The sequence below is a fragment of the Neophocaena asiaeorientalis genome, unplaced genomic scaffold (genome assembly GCF_003031525.2).
Source record: "Neophocaena asiaeorientalis asiaeorientalis breed wild unplaced genomic scaffold, Neophocaena_asiaeorientalis_V1.1 scaffold594, whole genome shotgun sequence".
Taxonomy (NCBI): Eukaryota; Metazoa; Chordata; class Mammalia; order Artiodactyla; family Phocoenidae; genus Neophocaena; species Neophocaena asiaeorientalis.
In genome coordinates, this window is record NW_020175066.1 from 1381722 (window position 1) to 1396323 (window position 14602).

The window sequence follows — 14602 nt, forward strand, 5'->3', positions numbered from 1 at the left end:
TGGTTAATTTTTCTCAGCCTTTAGGGAGATGTGGTGTCATTATTTTAGAGAGTAAAAAAGGAAAATACCTTTATTTTATTATTTTTAAAATGTTTATTTATTTATTTGGCGGCAACCGAGTCTTAGTTGCGGCACACGGGATCTTCATTGTGGCGTGTGGAATCTTTTAGTTGGCATGTGGCATCTTTAGTTGCGGCATGCGACATCTTTTAGTTGTGGCATGCAGGATCTAGTTCCCTGATCAGGGATTGAACCCAGGCCCCCTGTATTGGCAGTGCAGAGTCTTAACTGCTGGACCACCAGGGAAGTCCCGAAAATACCTTGATTTTATATATATAATGTAAAATGTATTTTATGTAGCTATGGAAAAATGACTTACTAAAGTAAGAATTTTAAAATATATTATCTATGTAATATACTGGCAGAAAAGATAGGCAGTGTAATGTGGTGTTTAAAAACATAGGACGTCTAGCTTTTCAATCTTGTCTACATGTCTTAATAGTTATGTGATTTTTGGGTAAATTAATTAATTTAGGTGTTCCTTAGTTTTATTGTCTCTAAAATGGGGATAATAGTAGTATCAACCTATCATTGTATAAGGATTAAATGTATTAATACCTGTGTTTTCTTAAATATTTTGTCTCACAATAGTATATCCTCAAAATTAGTGGCTATTATTATCGTCATTGTCATTATTATGATTATCATCATTGTGCAGGTAGAGAAAATTTGAATTTGTCATTTAAAGAGTTCAGAAATTGCTCCTAAAATATCATTAAATTTATGATAAAGTACCTTCATATCTGGTATTTTGAACTTGTTGCTTCAGAATCACCAAAAACCTTGGCAAAGTGCTGGTTTAGAAAGCCTCAATTTTTAATTGGGTAAAACTATGACTTATTATTTAATTTTAAATTCAGGGTTATAGCTGTTGTTGTTTCTTTAAAGTTCCGTATCTCAGTATTAAAAGAATTTCTTTTCTTAAAGTTAGTACTAGAAATTTATACAACATTATATTTAAGACCATTACGGTAGCAGTTTTATTTGTTCGGGGTGTTAAATAGGTTTTAATTTCCTTTTGATATTTTTGTATCTAATTTTAGATTTAGAATTATGGAAAGAAATCTTGATAGCTTTTAAAATTCACAATGATAAAGGAAAGAGTATGTGCATAGTATAGATTTTGTTGAAGAAGCTGAGAATTTATTCTCTTTTTTCCTGAGATTTTGATTATATACAGATATTTTTAAGGTCAGTTTTACTAACTGGCAGAGATAAGGGAGAGGTGTCTGCAGTTTTACCATCATTTAATTGTTTACAATTTAATTTCATTTATTATAACCTTTTAAAATTTAGCTTTATACATTCTAATGACAAAATTAAAAAATTCCTTTCTTGTTTGTGGATGTTTTCTATGTATTGTCAGTCTTGGCTGCAGGTGATTTTTTTTTTTATAACACAGAAGAGGATGTTTTCAGTAGACATTTATGTCAGGGAAATGAAAGAAATTGAAATATACTGATGATATTACATTATGAATTTTTTGTAATGTTTTGTTTTTTACTAGTTTATGAATTGTCTTACAGAGATACTAAAAGTAATTGCAACCCTACTTCGAAATTCTCCCCAGTGCCCAGAGAGCATGGAAGTTCGCAGAGCCTTTCTTTCTGACATGATTAAACTTTTTAATAACAGCAGAGAAAACAGAAGGTAAGCAGGATCAGAAAGCATTTATTTGCAATATTCAAGTCTAGCTTTGAATAATCCCATTTTTTCTAAGAAAAATTGCTTTAAATACCATGAAATGAATTTTCTATATGCTTTTTTCATTAAGGTATACAAGTAATGTACCAAACAGTTAATTGAGCTTTCAATACCACACTGTTTAATTGTTTTCGATGCATAATAAAGGTGGTTGTTTTGTTTATTTTGATTTAAACTTTTACATTTTTAGAATTCTTTCAAGTGATTTATTTTTTAAGTAATTCCAAGTCCTCTTACAATTTTCAGGAGCTTGCTACAGTGTTCTGTGTGGCAAGAGTGGATGCTTTCTCTCTGCTATTTTAATCCTAAGAATTCAGATGAGCAAAAGATAACAGAAATGGTATATGCCATATTCCGAATCCTACTTTACCATGCAATCAAATATGAGTGGGGTGGCTGGCGTGTGTGGGTAGACACTTTATCAATCACACATTCAAAGGTAAGTTTTTTAAAATGAAAGTGTATTTTAGCATTTTAAATGTCTGTAATTTTGAGTTTTATTCTTCAACAAAATTTTATATACTTAGAATCAAGGAAAAAAGGCAGATTATTCTCTGGAAATGCAGTGAAGTGAACAACTAAAAAAGGGAATAACTAAAAAGAAATATAAAATATTTCCACCTTCTTCTCTATCAAAATAGTTTTGTTCCAAATGTCATTTTCATGCGTGCTTAAGTTGATAAAGTGAAACCTTATAACACAGCATGAAGGAATTTATATTTTCAAGTAGCCATTTGCAAGATATGGTTCTCTGAAATTTGTAGTATTTTGAAACTTTTTGAACACAAGGTGGCGCACAATATTCAAAGATGAGAAGTTATTTTAGTAGTATAAGGTGGTTGACGAAACAAAAAGCTCTGGCTAATTTTGCCTTTGCTCATGTTGCAGTCAGTTAAAGAACTGGTTTAGAAGAATCACTAATCTCTCTCTTTTTTTAAACTTAAGCCAGTGTTAGTTATTTATGTATAGCTTTTGTTTAAAAATATTAATGAAATGTCCTAGACATACAAAAAAGTATAAGGAATAATGTACCTACCAGTGTTTATGGAATTGGGTTCCCTATCCCAATTGCTTTGTCTACCATTTTCAACCCCTCTCTCTTCTTCCACTCACCTGAATTTGGTGTTTTCATTATTTCTATGTCTTATTTATGTTTTAACTATAGAAACACACAGACAACACACTAAAGAATTTTATTTTTCATGTGTATACTTAATATGAATGGTATTGTATTAAATGCATTTTCCTGCAACTTTCTATTTTTACTTATCATTGTTTGAGATTCATCCATATTGACCAATGTAGTTGGTCAATTTTCTCAATTGTATGTATTCCATGGTATGGCTTTATCTGCTTACCAGTTGATGAGCATTTTTGATGTGTTTTGTATATATTGGGAAGTTTCTCTCTCTATATGTTCCTAGAAGTGGAATTGATGATTTGTAGTGTGCAGATGTTAAACATTACAAGGTAATGCAATTCCTTTTCCAAAGTGGTATATCAGTTTACATTCTTGCCAGCAATGTATAAATTCTCATGGCTTCATATCACCTTATCACTTGTTATGTCTAGAGTTTAAAAAATTTTGCCAATTTGATGAATTTTAAATGCTGTGTTTCCATAATACTAATTTTCATTTTTTGTTGTTTTATGGGAGTTCTTCATGTATTCTTGGTCTTAATCCTTTGCTACCGATATTGTTTATGAATGTCTTCTGTCAATTTGTGCTTGTCTGTTTATGTTTGGAGTTTTCTGTTTGTGTCTTCTGAGGAAATTTTACATTTCAAATAATTAATGTAGTAAAATTTATTAGTTTCTATTATGGTTTATGGTTTTTATATCTTGTTTAAGAACTCTTTCTATATATACACAGAAGGAATATAGTTAACAAATAAATATTAATTATAAATTGACTAGAAGGATAAAGAACAGAATTGATAAATTTGGTATATCTTTAAATGTTTTATTGACTATCATAGTTATTACTCTGGAATATTTTGCCATTCTATTGGAATATATTGTCATTTCCTAAATATATGTTTTTGGGTGTTTGAATAACTTTTAGCTATTTGTAAGTACTTAACAGTTATTCATTCTTCTTCCTCCTTCTTCAGTGAGAGGAAGGTGTGTTATTATCATAAGGATTTACAAAGATATCTTAGATTGGAATATATTACTCTACAGATTTATGTTTGAGAATAATCCAGTGCTAAATGAGGCAAAGATGTGATTTTATAAAATGGCTTTGTTTTAGTCACTACATTTTTAAGCTGACCAGTTTTAAGCTGACCCCCTAAGGCAGGGTTCAGCCAAGCATGGCCTGAGGGCCAAATCTGGCCTGGCCTGTTTCTGTAAATAAATTTTTATTGAAATACAGCCACCTGTATTTATTTATGTATTTTCTAAGACTGCTTTCATGTTAAAAGCATTGAGTATTTGTGACAGAGACTCTTTGGCTCCCAAGCCTAAAATATTTACTATTTGGCACTTCACAGAAATGCTTTGCCACCTCTTGTCTAACTTATTTTAGTTTGTGCTGATGCCCAGCTATTCTGGTTTCGGTTGTAGTGGGCTACTGCAGTCTGGACTGATTTTCTGCTAGTATTATTTTTCCCTTTACAAGAGATAATGAGAAAAACGGTTGAGTTTTAGTTTCACGTAATTTGGATTGGACTTCAGGTATATCTGGGAGAATTCTCAGTTAGGGAAGTGCCCATATAAATTAGATTTAAAAAAATTGCTACATATTCTATGTTAATTCAGCACTTTTGTATACACTCCAGTTTGTCGTGTCCTTAGGAAGAATGGCTAAAGGAATGTAACCTTTAGAGCAGTAATTCTTGAAGTACAGCCTGAAGACCTTGGGAGCCCAGGAGACCATTTCAGGGAGTGGTGAGGTCCTCCTTTTCCAGCTACGTATCTAGTTAGAGGATGGATTTTTTTCATGTACTGCAACCAAAACAATGTAATACAACAGATTGAATACAAAAACATATATTAGAATGTAGCCATCTTCTATTAAACCAGAATTGAAAGAGATTTGCAAAAATATGAAATAATAGCGTTCTTCTCATTATTATTATTATTGTTTTGAAAAAATCATTTTTCAAAAAATATTTATATTAACATTTACTGGGTTTATTGCTTTTTTGAAATGAATTAATATTTGTAGAATTTCATAGTTTTAATTTCTAATATGGTAGCTAGTAATAGACATACCCCATATAAGCAAAGATTTTTCGGAGGTACCAGTACTTTGGATCCTGAGACTAAAATGCTTGAGAACTGAAATGATAGGCTATTTAGGTCCAATAGCCTAGTCTCGTCCACAAAACAAAAGAGTCAGACTTGGAGAAATCTCAGGCACCTTTGAGCTATTGAGCATTTATGGCTAAATATTATATCCAGTCACCAGTCTATTTGTGTAAGTAATGAAGAGAACATGGGCTTTGGAGACAGGATAGTCCTGGGTTTGAATTCTGATTTATAGTAATTTTTAGTTGTGTAAACTCAGGGAAGTTTCTAAACTTTTCTTAACCATTGATGTCTAATCTAAAAATGGTAAATGTGGTAATATATGTGTATATCTGAAGTTAGGAGTTAATGAGTGAAATCACAGGAAATAGAATTAAACGACTATTTTCCTTTGTTATAGTTCTGTCATTCCTCCTGTTAATTCTTTTGTTCTCATTCTTACTGCCAGCATACTAGTTAAGGCCCTAGTCACTTCATGTTTGGTATAAATACAGCTTTTAAAATGAAGAATTAATTACATCTAAAATAATTTGCATGGCATATATGCTATGAAGTGTTATAAAGGAAGCTGTGTTGACTACCCAACTTAAAAAAGGTTCTCCCTTTCTAATAACTACCCTCCTCAACCCAAATCTAATCACCATTTTGAATTAGTGTTTATTATTCCCTTCTTGAAAAAGTTAAAAAAATGTATTCCTAAATAATATAATCTCTCATTTTACCTGTTTCTGTATTTTATGAAAGGGACGTCGTACTGTGTGAGCTCTTTGTTACTTATTTTTTCTCATCAAACCTTTTGTCTCTAAGATTCTTTCTTATTGTTACATATAGCTTTGCTTCATTCATTTTCACTGCTATGAATAATTCGGGTGCTCAAAGGCAAAGGTTTTAATACCCCCCTTCTCTCTCCTCTCTCTCCTTCTCCCCTAACCTCTTTCCCCCCACTTCCTCACTCCCTCTCTTCCCCCTACTTTCTTCCTCTTCCCAATATCCAACGAATCACCACCCAGCTCCCTGCATTGGCATTGACTGTGGGTACCTGGTGCAGTCTGTGCTACCCTCTATCACTGCCTAGCTAGCTTGCTCCCTCTTTGCTTATTTCTCTGTTTCTTCTTTTAGCCACCATCTCCTTCCTTCCCATCCCTCTCCTTCTCTTTCTTTGTTTTTCCCTCCAGTGTTCCTCCACCCTTTCTGTACCCCCTATCTTCTCTCTCCCCACCCCTCCCCAACCTCTTCTTTTTCTCTGTTTATATTTGTTTTGTCTCTGCTCCCTTCCCCCCTCTCCCCTGTCTGTTGGTCAGACCCTCCATGGGCTCTCTTACTCATTTTCAGTCACTCTGTGTCTAGGTCTTACTCCAGTGGCCCACCTCTTTTCTTCCCCTTTCTAACTTTATGTTTCCTCTTTTTCTTCTTAACTCTCCTCCCTTTTGTTTTTCCTGTCTTCTTCTAGTTGAGTACCTTCAGGTTTACTACGAAAGATAGAAAGATGAATCCGGAACAGATCTTATCCTGAAAGAAGTTACTTTCTAATATGGGAGATAATACATGTACTGAAAGACAGGGCAGGAAGGAATAAGTGTCCTAGAAGAGAGATTCACAGTGAAAGGAGAGGGCCTTTGAGAGGTTTGTAGAATGGATGCCATTTGACTACAACCTTGAAGGGTTATAAATAAGATTTGGGTACGTAGAGACTGGGGTGATGAGACTCACTGGTGGAGGAATTGGCATAAGCAGAGGTGCATAGATGATTTCCCTGAGGGAAAAGCATGTGGAATTGTTTGGTTTGCTTGGGGGTGTGTAAAGTACATGAAGAAGAGCAGTAATGTGTCATATAGGAAATGTAGACTAGTATTTATTTAAGCAAGTATGATCCTGTAATAACTCTCATATTATATTCTTGGTCAAAAGTGGCTGTTAATTGTAAGCTCTCAGCAGGGATGAAGGGTTTTATACTTCGTCATATCTCCTGTAACTGTGCATAGTGTTGAGTGCTTGGCAGTTGCATGTTAAATATTTGTTTCAGGAAGGAGGAAGAAGAACTACGCCATCATTGTTTAGGGCTATTTGGTTCCACTGTCATGTGGCGCCATGCCACCCTGTGTGTGCCTTAGTGCCTCAGTCTTCTCTTATCCACGACCCAGGAAATAGCCGTAGCAGCTGTCTTTAAATTACTTATGTCAGAATCTATGTCTGTGTCTATCTGAGTCTATGTCAGAATCACACACAGTATGTTTTAGGGATCATCTCGTCAGAGGAACTTGGGATGTACATCTTCTAGTTTCCTGGACCCCACCTCAGAATCCTAATCTGAATCTCGTGGTATGTTCCTAGAAATCTGCATTTTAAAATAAGTCCTTCTTATGTACTCTAAATTTTGAGGGCCCCTCAGATTGTACAGGGAATTATTTTGACTAACTTTTATAAAATTATCCCCTTCCCACTTTCACATTAAGATGCTGATAATAATAATATACTCTTTAGAAAGCATAATGAAGATAGAAGAAGTCTATGTAAATTAAATATGGACCCCAGTTATGACCCCTTAATACATTTTTTATCATAAAGGAAAATGTATTTTTTCTTTCTGGGAGCATATTTTAAGGCACAGAAAATGTTAAAGGAAGAAATATAAACTACTTTTCTTATGAAGTATCTGAAATCAGTATTTTTTAGACTCAAATTTATACACAAGAAACCCAAAACACGCTTTAAGTTTCCTGTGTGAATTTATATATATATAAAATTAGTTCATATTTTTCTTTACTCCAGTGACTTAGGGCTTTAAACAGATCTTAAAACCTTTGCAAGGAAAATAGTTACTTTACGGAGAGGCTTCTTTTGCCTACTTTGAGCCAAGAACCAGTCTTTGGCTCAAGTTTTAGGATTACAGTTATAAAATGGAGTAAACAGTGATTAAGTTCATGTAGAGTATTTTGTCTGAGTAAAACTACACCTGTCCCTTTTTGCTGTTAAAGTATACTTTAAAGAATAAGTGCTGAAGCTTTACTTTATGAGGGGGAAAAGAAAAACTTAAAGTTACAAGTTGCTTCTTGTGATTTTCACCTTTAATTTTAATGTTTCATAAATGTCTTTCAGTTTTATTTCTCTTTTATGAATTTTCTTCATTGATTAAAAAGCTTTTTTCTCTTTAATGAAGTTTATATAAAGTAATTAATTTGAATGTAACTATGTTAATTTTTTTTGAATTTTAATATCTTGATATCTGTTTTTAAAGTAAAATGGAAAACTTATACTCTAAAGCTCTTCAAATCAATATTTAATAAAGTTTAGGATGGAGCTGAAGTGATTGAGTAAGTAGGTGAACAATTTGTAGCATGCTGATAAAAGTTCTGAAATTATTGGAACCAAATTTTTTTCTCTGAAGATATTAATTCTAAAGGTTTACAAATATTTCAATGCATATAATACTGAAGTAATGTATATTTTTTTCCTGTTTGCAGTCATTTAAAATCTTAGTATCACAGATTTATAACATGGATCTTCATAAAGAACTGGTGTGTAAAAAACTAACATTGCAGAATTGGATAGCTTTTGCAGAGTTACATCAGGATACACGTAGCTGCTATAAAAAGCCAAAGAAACTCAATTGCAATTTTATTGTCCAGTTTGATAGATATCCTGCCACCTTTGTAGCAGGGAAGCTGTTTGTCACTGTATCCCTCTCCTCCAACAGCTGAACTAGGTTTTATAAGCAGTAATGGGCTCTTCTAGTGTAACTGTACTTTGTGTGTTTTCTAGGCTTTTATTATTCCTCTTTTTCTTTACCTTTTCTTAATGCTTCAAATTGAACATTATCTTGAGTAATTAAATAATACTGTTTTCACTTGGTACGCTAAAATGCTTCTAGTCTTTAATTGAAATTTAGATTAAGGCATTTAATATATTCTGAATTGTAAGAACTGTCCAAAAGCATTTTTTTCTAAACAGATAAAACTAAAACTGTGTTTTGTCTAGGCGGCCTATATTGCCAAGGTAGAATCGATCTATGACTTAAAATAATCAAGAAGTAAAAGTTTTTTTCACTTGACTTAAAGATATAATATGACTTAGATTTTTTCCCCAGATGATAAATTTGGGGTAAAGTATTTAGTTATCTTGGATTATTTAAATTATCTTTAGATTTATTTGCTGTTAACAGTATGATGAAATGGCTTAAACATAAATGTCAGTCATTTTATATAAGAAGAAAGTACAGTTTAGGTTGGGTAAAAAGCATGTGGAAATCAGTTTTGTTAGAATTCACTAAGTGGTTTCTTAAAAGTATTTTTAAAAATCACAAGGTATAAACTGGCAAATATAAACATGCATGTGTTTGTATGTGTGAGTTTATGGTGTGTATGTAATAAAATTAAAAGCTACGTATTCTTGTAAGAAATTTCAAGAGTTATAAAATTTTCATATTTCATGGATTGCCAGTGTTTTATACTTAATTGCTAAAGTATTCGTTGGCTTCAAATTTTTTAAACAAATAGTATTTATTGTTTTTTTATTTGTACAATTATATGTGCTCATTGTAGGAAATGTGGAACCTACTGCAAATGTATACACACAAAATCCAGAAATCACCTCTTATCCAATCACCTGTGCATGACTTAATATTTTGGTGCAAGACTTTACAGTGTTCTGTATATAAATATACACAGACATATAATTATTTTCTTATAAAACTATAATACTTATGTTATTTTACAGTACTCTTTCAATTAATGATACACTTCTTACATGAATTTAATGGCTGCATATTATTAGGTATATGTATATTGCATAATATTATGGGAGAAGTAAAGTTAAGAACAAAAGCTGCAGCTTTGATGTAACGTCTGAATGCTATCAGACCACATGTAGTTCTAGGAAGGAATGATTGAATAAATGATTCAAGTTTACTTTTCATATTCTGGCATTCTCCAAAATTTTATTTGGAAAAATTGGTGGAGGTGATATTTTAAAAATCTATTGAGTTGTATTATAGTGTATTGCATATGCACTATAGTTTAATTTTCCCTTGTTTTTGAGCAGTGATGAGCCTGTGCCTATGTAACTGTCTCTTATTTTGTAGGATAAATTCCTAAGGTTCGATTAGGAGTCTGTACATGTTTTTAAAAGTTTTAGTAGGTATTGCTAAGTTGCTATCTAAAAACTTGTGTATGAATTTATATTCTAGCTTTGCACAAGAGTACCTGTCTGGATTGTTCTTAAGAAAATAAAATGGGTCAAGATTAATCTTTGTAAAAATGAAAAGATTAGTAAGTTAGTAGCTGTGTGATACTATTTTATGTCGTTGTGCTTCCTATCTTCATGCATATAAAATGAGGGTTATGCTACCTGTCTTTTTAGGGTTGCTCTGAAGATTGTCTCAATATATGCCAGATGATTAAAATAGTATACACTAAGCATTCTGTGTATCTCAGCTGTTGTGCAAGTATTTAAAAACATATCTGGTATTGCCCATCAAAATGAGCTTAACTTAGTATTTATTGCGTGTATATTTTTAGGCATGTTGTGGAATAGGGAACAATTATTGATTAGATGGAAGTTTTCATACTTTAAAGAAGTTGGAGGGAAGAATATTTCTTTAAGTAAATTTCTTTTAAATTAATTCTAGAATGTTTCCATGTGTTAGTATGATTTATAGAGAGTAAGAGAATACTAAGTTGGTTGGAAGGCTTTCTTTAAATTGCATCCTCACTTGGTGTTAATAAGCAAGTGTCGTTCAAAAATCATTTTATGAAAGAGTAAAGTTTGTTTTTATATTCACTAGCATTGCTTACTAAAAGGGGTGAGCTTCAGACCAAAAGTTGCAACTTTGATGTAACATCTGAATATCAGACCACTTAAAATTCTAGGAAGAAATAATTGAGTGAATTAATTTGCTTTTCATATTCTGGATTTCTCTAAAACTCTGTTCAGAAAAATTAGTGGAGGTAATTTTTAAAAAATACATTGAAATTAATTTAAAATATAGTTGAAGAGAACCAGAGTCAGACAATAGTTAAAGCAGTAAAATTAGATTTTATTCAGGAACTCTTGTAATAGGGGAAAAAAAGACCTGAGTGTAGAGATTGGCTTAATTCTGAATACAGCAAGGAGAAATGGGGATTTTATAGCCACGGAACAAGGTAGGAATGGGGGGAAGGGCTTCAGTAGATGGAAATTTAATAAGAGGAAACATGTGGGGTGGGGGAGATTCTGGTTAACCGGACTTTAACAGGACTCTTGCTGAAGACAGGCCAGGCTGATTAGATATCACCTGGGAGATGGTGGGGAATGAGGAACTGATCAGATGTCAGTGTGAACAGATATTGAGGATGGGGGATTCTCTCTAAACTGACCTAGGATTCTTGCTGAAACTCAGAGCTGTAGGTCTGACGAGGACAGAGGGCCCAGGTGAGACGAGGATTCAGAGCAACCTTACTAAAATTTGGTTCCGGAGAGAGTGTTTGTCAATGTAAACAAAAATACAATTGTATTACTTTTAAATTTGTTTTTTTCCCTTCCTTGGCAGTTTGAATATAGGTATTTCCCATTTTTTGTTTTTCATTATTTTTTTTTGTAGTGGGTTTATTTTAAGCTACATATAAGTGGAATAGTAGGATTTACAAGTCAAATTCATTAGAAAATAACTTTGTAATTTGTCTGTGTTAAATCAGAGTTGCCTTCTAAAAAGAATTTTTTAAAATTTATTTATTTGGCTGCGTTGCCTTTTAAGCAGTGAATAAATAAAGCTTGCCCTTACCTGTATGATAAAATTTTGATTCCTTCTCATGGTTCCCAAAGCCTTTAGTAGTCTATTACCTCCTTGCCATTAACATTGCTTACACTATTTTTATTGCTCGTCACTCCTAGAAATGCTTTAATGTTACTGCTTTACCAAATAACTTCAGTGTCTTAAATGAACCATGTTCTTTCACCATCCATTCTTACACATACCTTCTTAAATTCCTTCTACATGGCATCTCCCCTTGCTCTTAATCCTTTTGTTTCCTCCATATGAGTAATCATTAATGAAGACCAAACTTAAATGTCAGCATCTTCTCGGTACTTCCATTTATTTCTAGGTACAATTAAGTAATTTCTGTATACTGCCAGTAGTATCTTGTATATATCTCTAAATGACACTTTGAATTACTTGAAAAGGTCTTTAAAACATTCCCAAAGGGCACACAAAAGGCATGAACAAATGGAAAAACATATTTCCTAGAATAGGGAGACTCAACATCATAAAGCTATAATAAATTAACATTTCTTTAGGTTATTTTATAAAGTTAATGAAATCCCAGGAAAAAACTAATTAATCATTTTTTTCTTTTGGTGGAGAAAAAAACAGAGTAAGCTAATTATTAAGGAAATGTAAGACAAAATAAACAAGTAAAAATATCCAGGAAGACTCTGTAAAGAACAGTGAGGGGGACTAACTCTACTGAATAGTAAAATACATTACCAAATGTCAATAATTTAAAAAATGTAGTATTGACACATGAAGAGATAGGCTGACCAGGGGAGTAGAAGAGAAAGTCCAGAAATATACAAAGTTCCATATAAGACTTTAGTATATTATAAAGGGAAAACTTGAAGTAGTCCATAAATATTGTTGGAATAATAGAGGATTCGTCTAGGGAAAAAAAAGTTGGAGTACGAAGAAATTTAACCTATGGATCAATTAAATGGGCTGTGATGGGGGTGGAGGGAGAAACAAAAGTACTTGAAGAAAACAGGGATAATTCTTCTGTAACCTTGGAGTGTGTAAGAATTTTCCAAGTATAATTTAGAATCTAGAACCATTAAAGAGAAAAAAAAGACTATTTTTTTTGCTACATTAAAGCATATAAAATCCTTTGTGACCAAAAACCAAACAATACCATAAACAAAAGTCAAAAGGCAGATGACAAATTTGGGAAAACTGTTTAGGACCAGAGCAAAGATAACATTCCTAATATATAAAGTGCTCCTAGAAATAGATACAAAATGACAAACTAATAGAAAAATGAATGAAAACCATGATCAAACAACCCATAGAAAACTAAGTAAAAAGTACTTTAGATTTATGAAAAGACACTTCGTAAGGGACTGTAAATTAAAATTATCCTGAGATAGTTCACCAAGATATATTAAGTGACAAAAGAAACTGTGGAACAGTGTGTATAGTGGATATTAGTGAGTTAGATAAGTGGGAAAGTGAGAATTTGTATTTGTATGTATATGCACAAAAATACTCTGGAATGATACATAAGAAATTAATAACTGATTGTTGGGGAATTGTACAGGTGAGGACCAGTGGTGGGAGGGAGACTTTTACACTATATACTGTTTTATATTTAAATCATGTGAATTGTAGGACTTTCCTAGTGGCGCAGTGGTTAAGAATCCACCTGCCAATGCAGGAGACACGGGTTCGAGCCCTGGTCTGGGAAGATCCCACCTGTCGCGGAGCAACTAAGCCCGTGCGCCACAACTACTGAGCCTGCAGCTCTAGAGCCTGCGAGCCACAACCACTGAGCCTGTGTGCCACAACTAGTGGGCCTGTGTGTCTAGAGCCTGTGCTCTGCAGCAGGAGAAGCCACCACAAGGAGAAGTCAGCACACTGCGTTGACAAAGAGTAGTCCCCGCTCACTACAACTAGAGAAAGCCCACACACAGCAACGAAGACCCAACGCAGCCATAAATAAATAAATAAATAAATGAAAAAAAAATCATGTGAATTGTAGAGTAGAAAAACTTTTCCTTGACTGTCTTAAGGTCCCTGGCAGGACACGAAAATTAAACTAACAAAGAGAGATTATTAGGAGAAAAGCATGTGCATTTATTTAATATGTTTTACATGAAATGGGAGTCTTCATAAGGAAGTGAAGACCCAAAGAAACGATTAAGCCTGAGCGTTCTTATACGAGGTTTGATGAAGGGTGGAAAGTCGTGGAAAAGCGTGGAAGGACAAAGGGTATGAACTAAGAGTAGTAAACTGGGGGAAAATCATCAAGGCCTATTTATTCCGATTCCTCTCGGCGTACTTCTGTCTTTGAGATAAGGGTGCTCTTTTCCTCTGGGCTATAGGCACCTCTCACATAAGAAGCTTCAGGGAGAAGGGGGAGATGAGAGAGTCCTTCTAGAACCTGGTGTTTCTATGATTTGCTTCAGGGAGGATGAAAAGGTCAGAGAGTCTTTTCTATACCTACTGTTTCTCAAATTCCTTCATCTTAAAATAGTGTGCCAAAGTGCCATATTTTGGGGTAGTGTGTTCTGAATGCAAAGTATACTACCTATGTCAAAAAATGTTTTTGAGCTTATTACATGATGAGTGTATAGCGCTTATTACATATGTGACTTGTTTTCCTCATGGGATTGTTTCTCTTTCCTTTGTTATCGAATGTATAATGTTGTTTTCATAACTAATTATTTTAGGCAGTTTTCTTAGGATAACCTAGGCTATATGCTTGATATCCCTTCAGTCAGGTTGTATTAGGGTAGCATTTAAGTGCTTAGGTTTGACCAGAACATTTAGATTTGTAACCAGGGTACTTTGCATAAAATAGATCAGTAAATATGTGTAAGCTTATAAATATTTATAATT

The 14602-nt window shown here is 33.2% G+C and overlaps 1 protein-coding gene across 2 annotated transcripts in view; it reads left to right on the plus strand.

The window, feature by feature from the left end:
- LRBA (LPS responsive beige-like anchor protein) overlaps nt 1-14602 on the plus strand; it is a 723035-nt gene that overhangs the window by 143184 nt on the left and 565249 nt on the right. Inside the window, exons 20-21 of one of the 2 annotated variants that reach the window (XM_024764049.1) lie at nt 1587-1710; nt 2011-2203. In XM_024764049.1, coding sequence (XP_024619817.1) covers nt 1587-1710; nt 2011-2203 — 317 coding nt within the window. The remainder of the gene's footprint in view (nt 1-1586; nt 1711-2010; nt 2204-14602) is intronic. The other variant, XM_024764050.1, reaches the window with a different exon arrangement.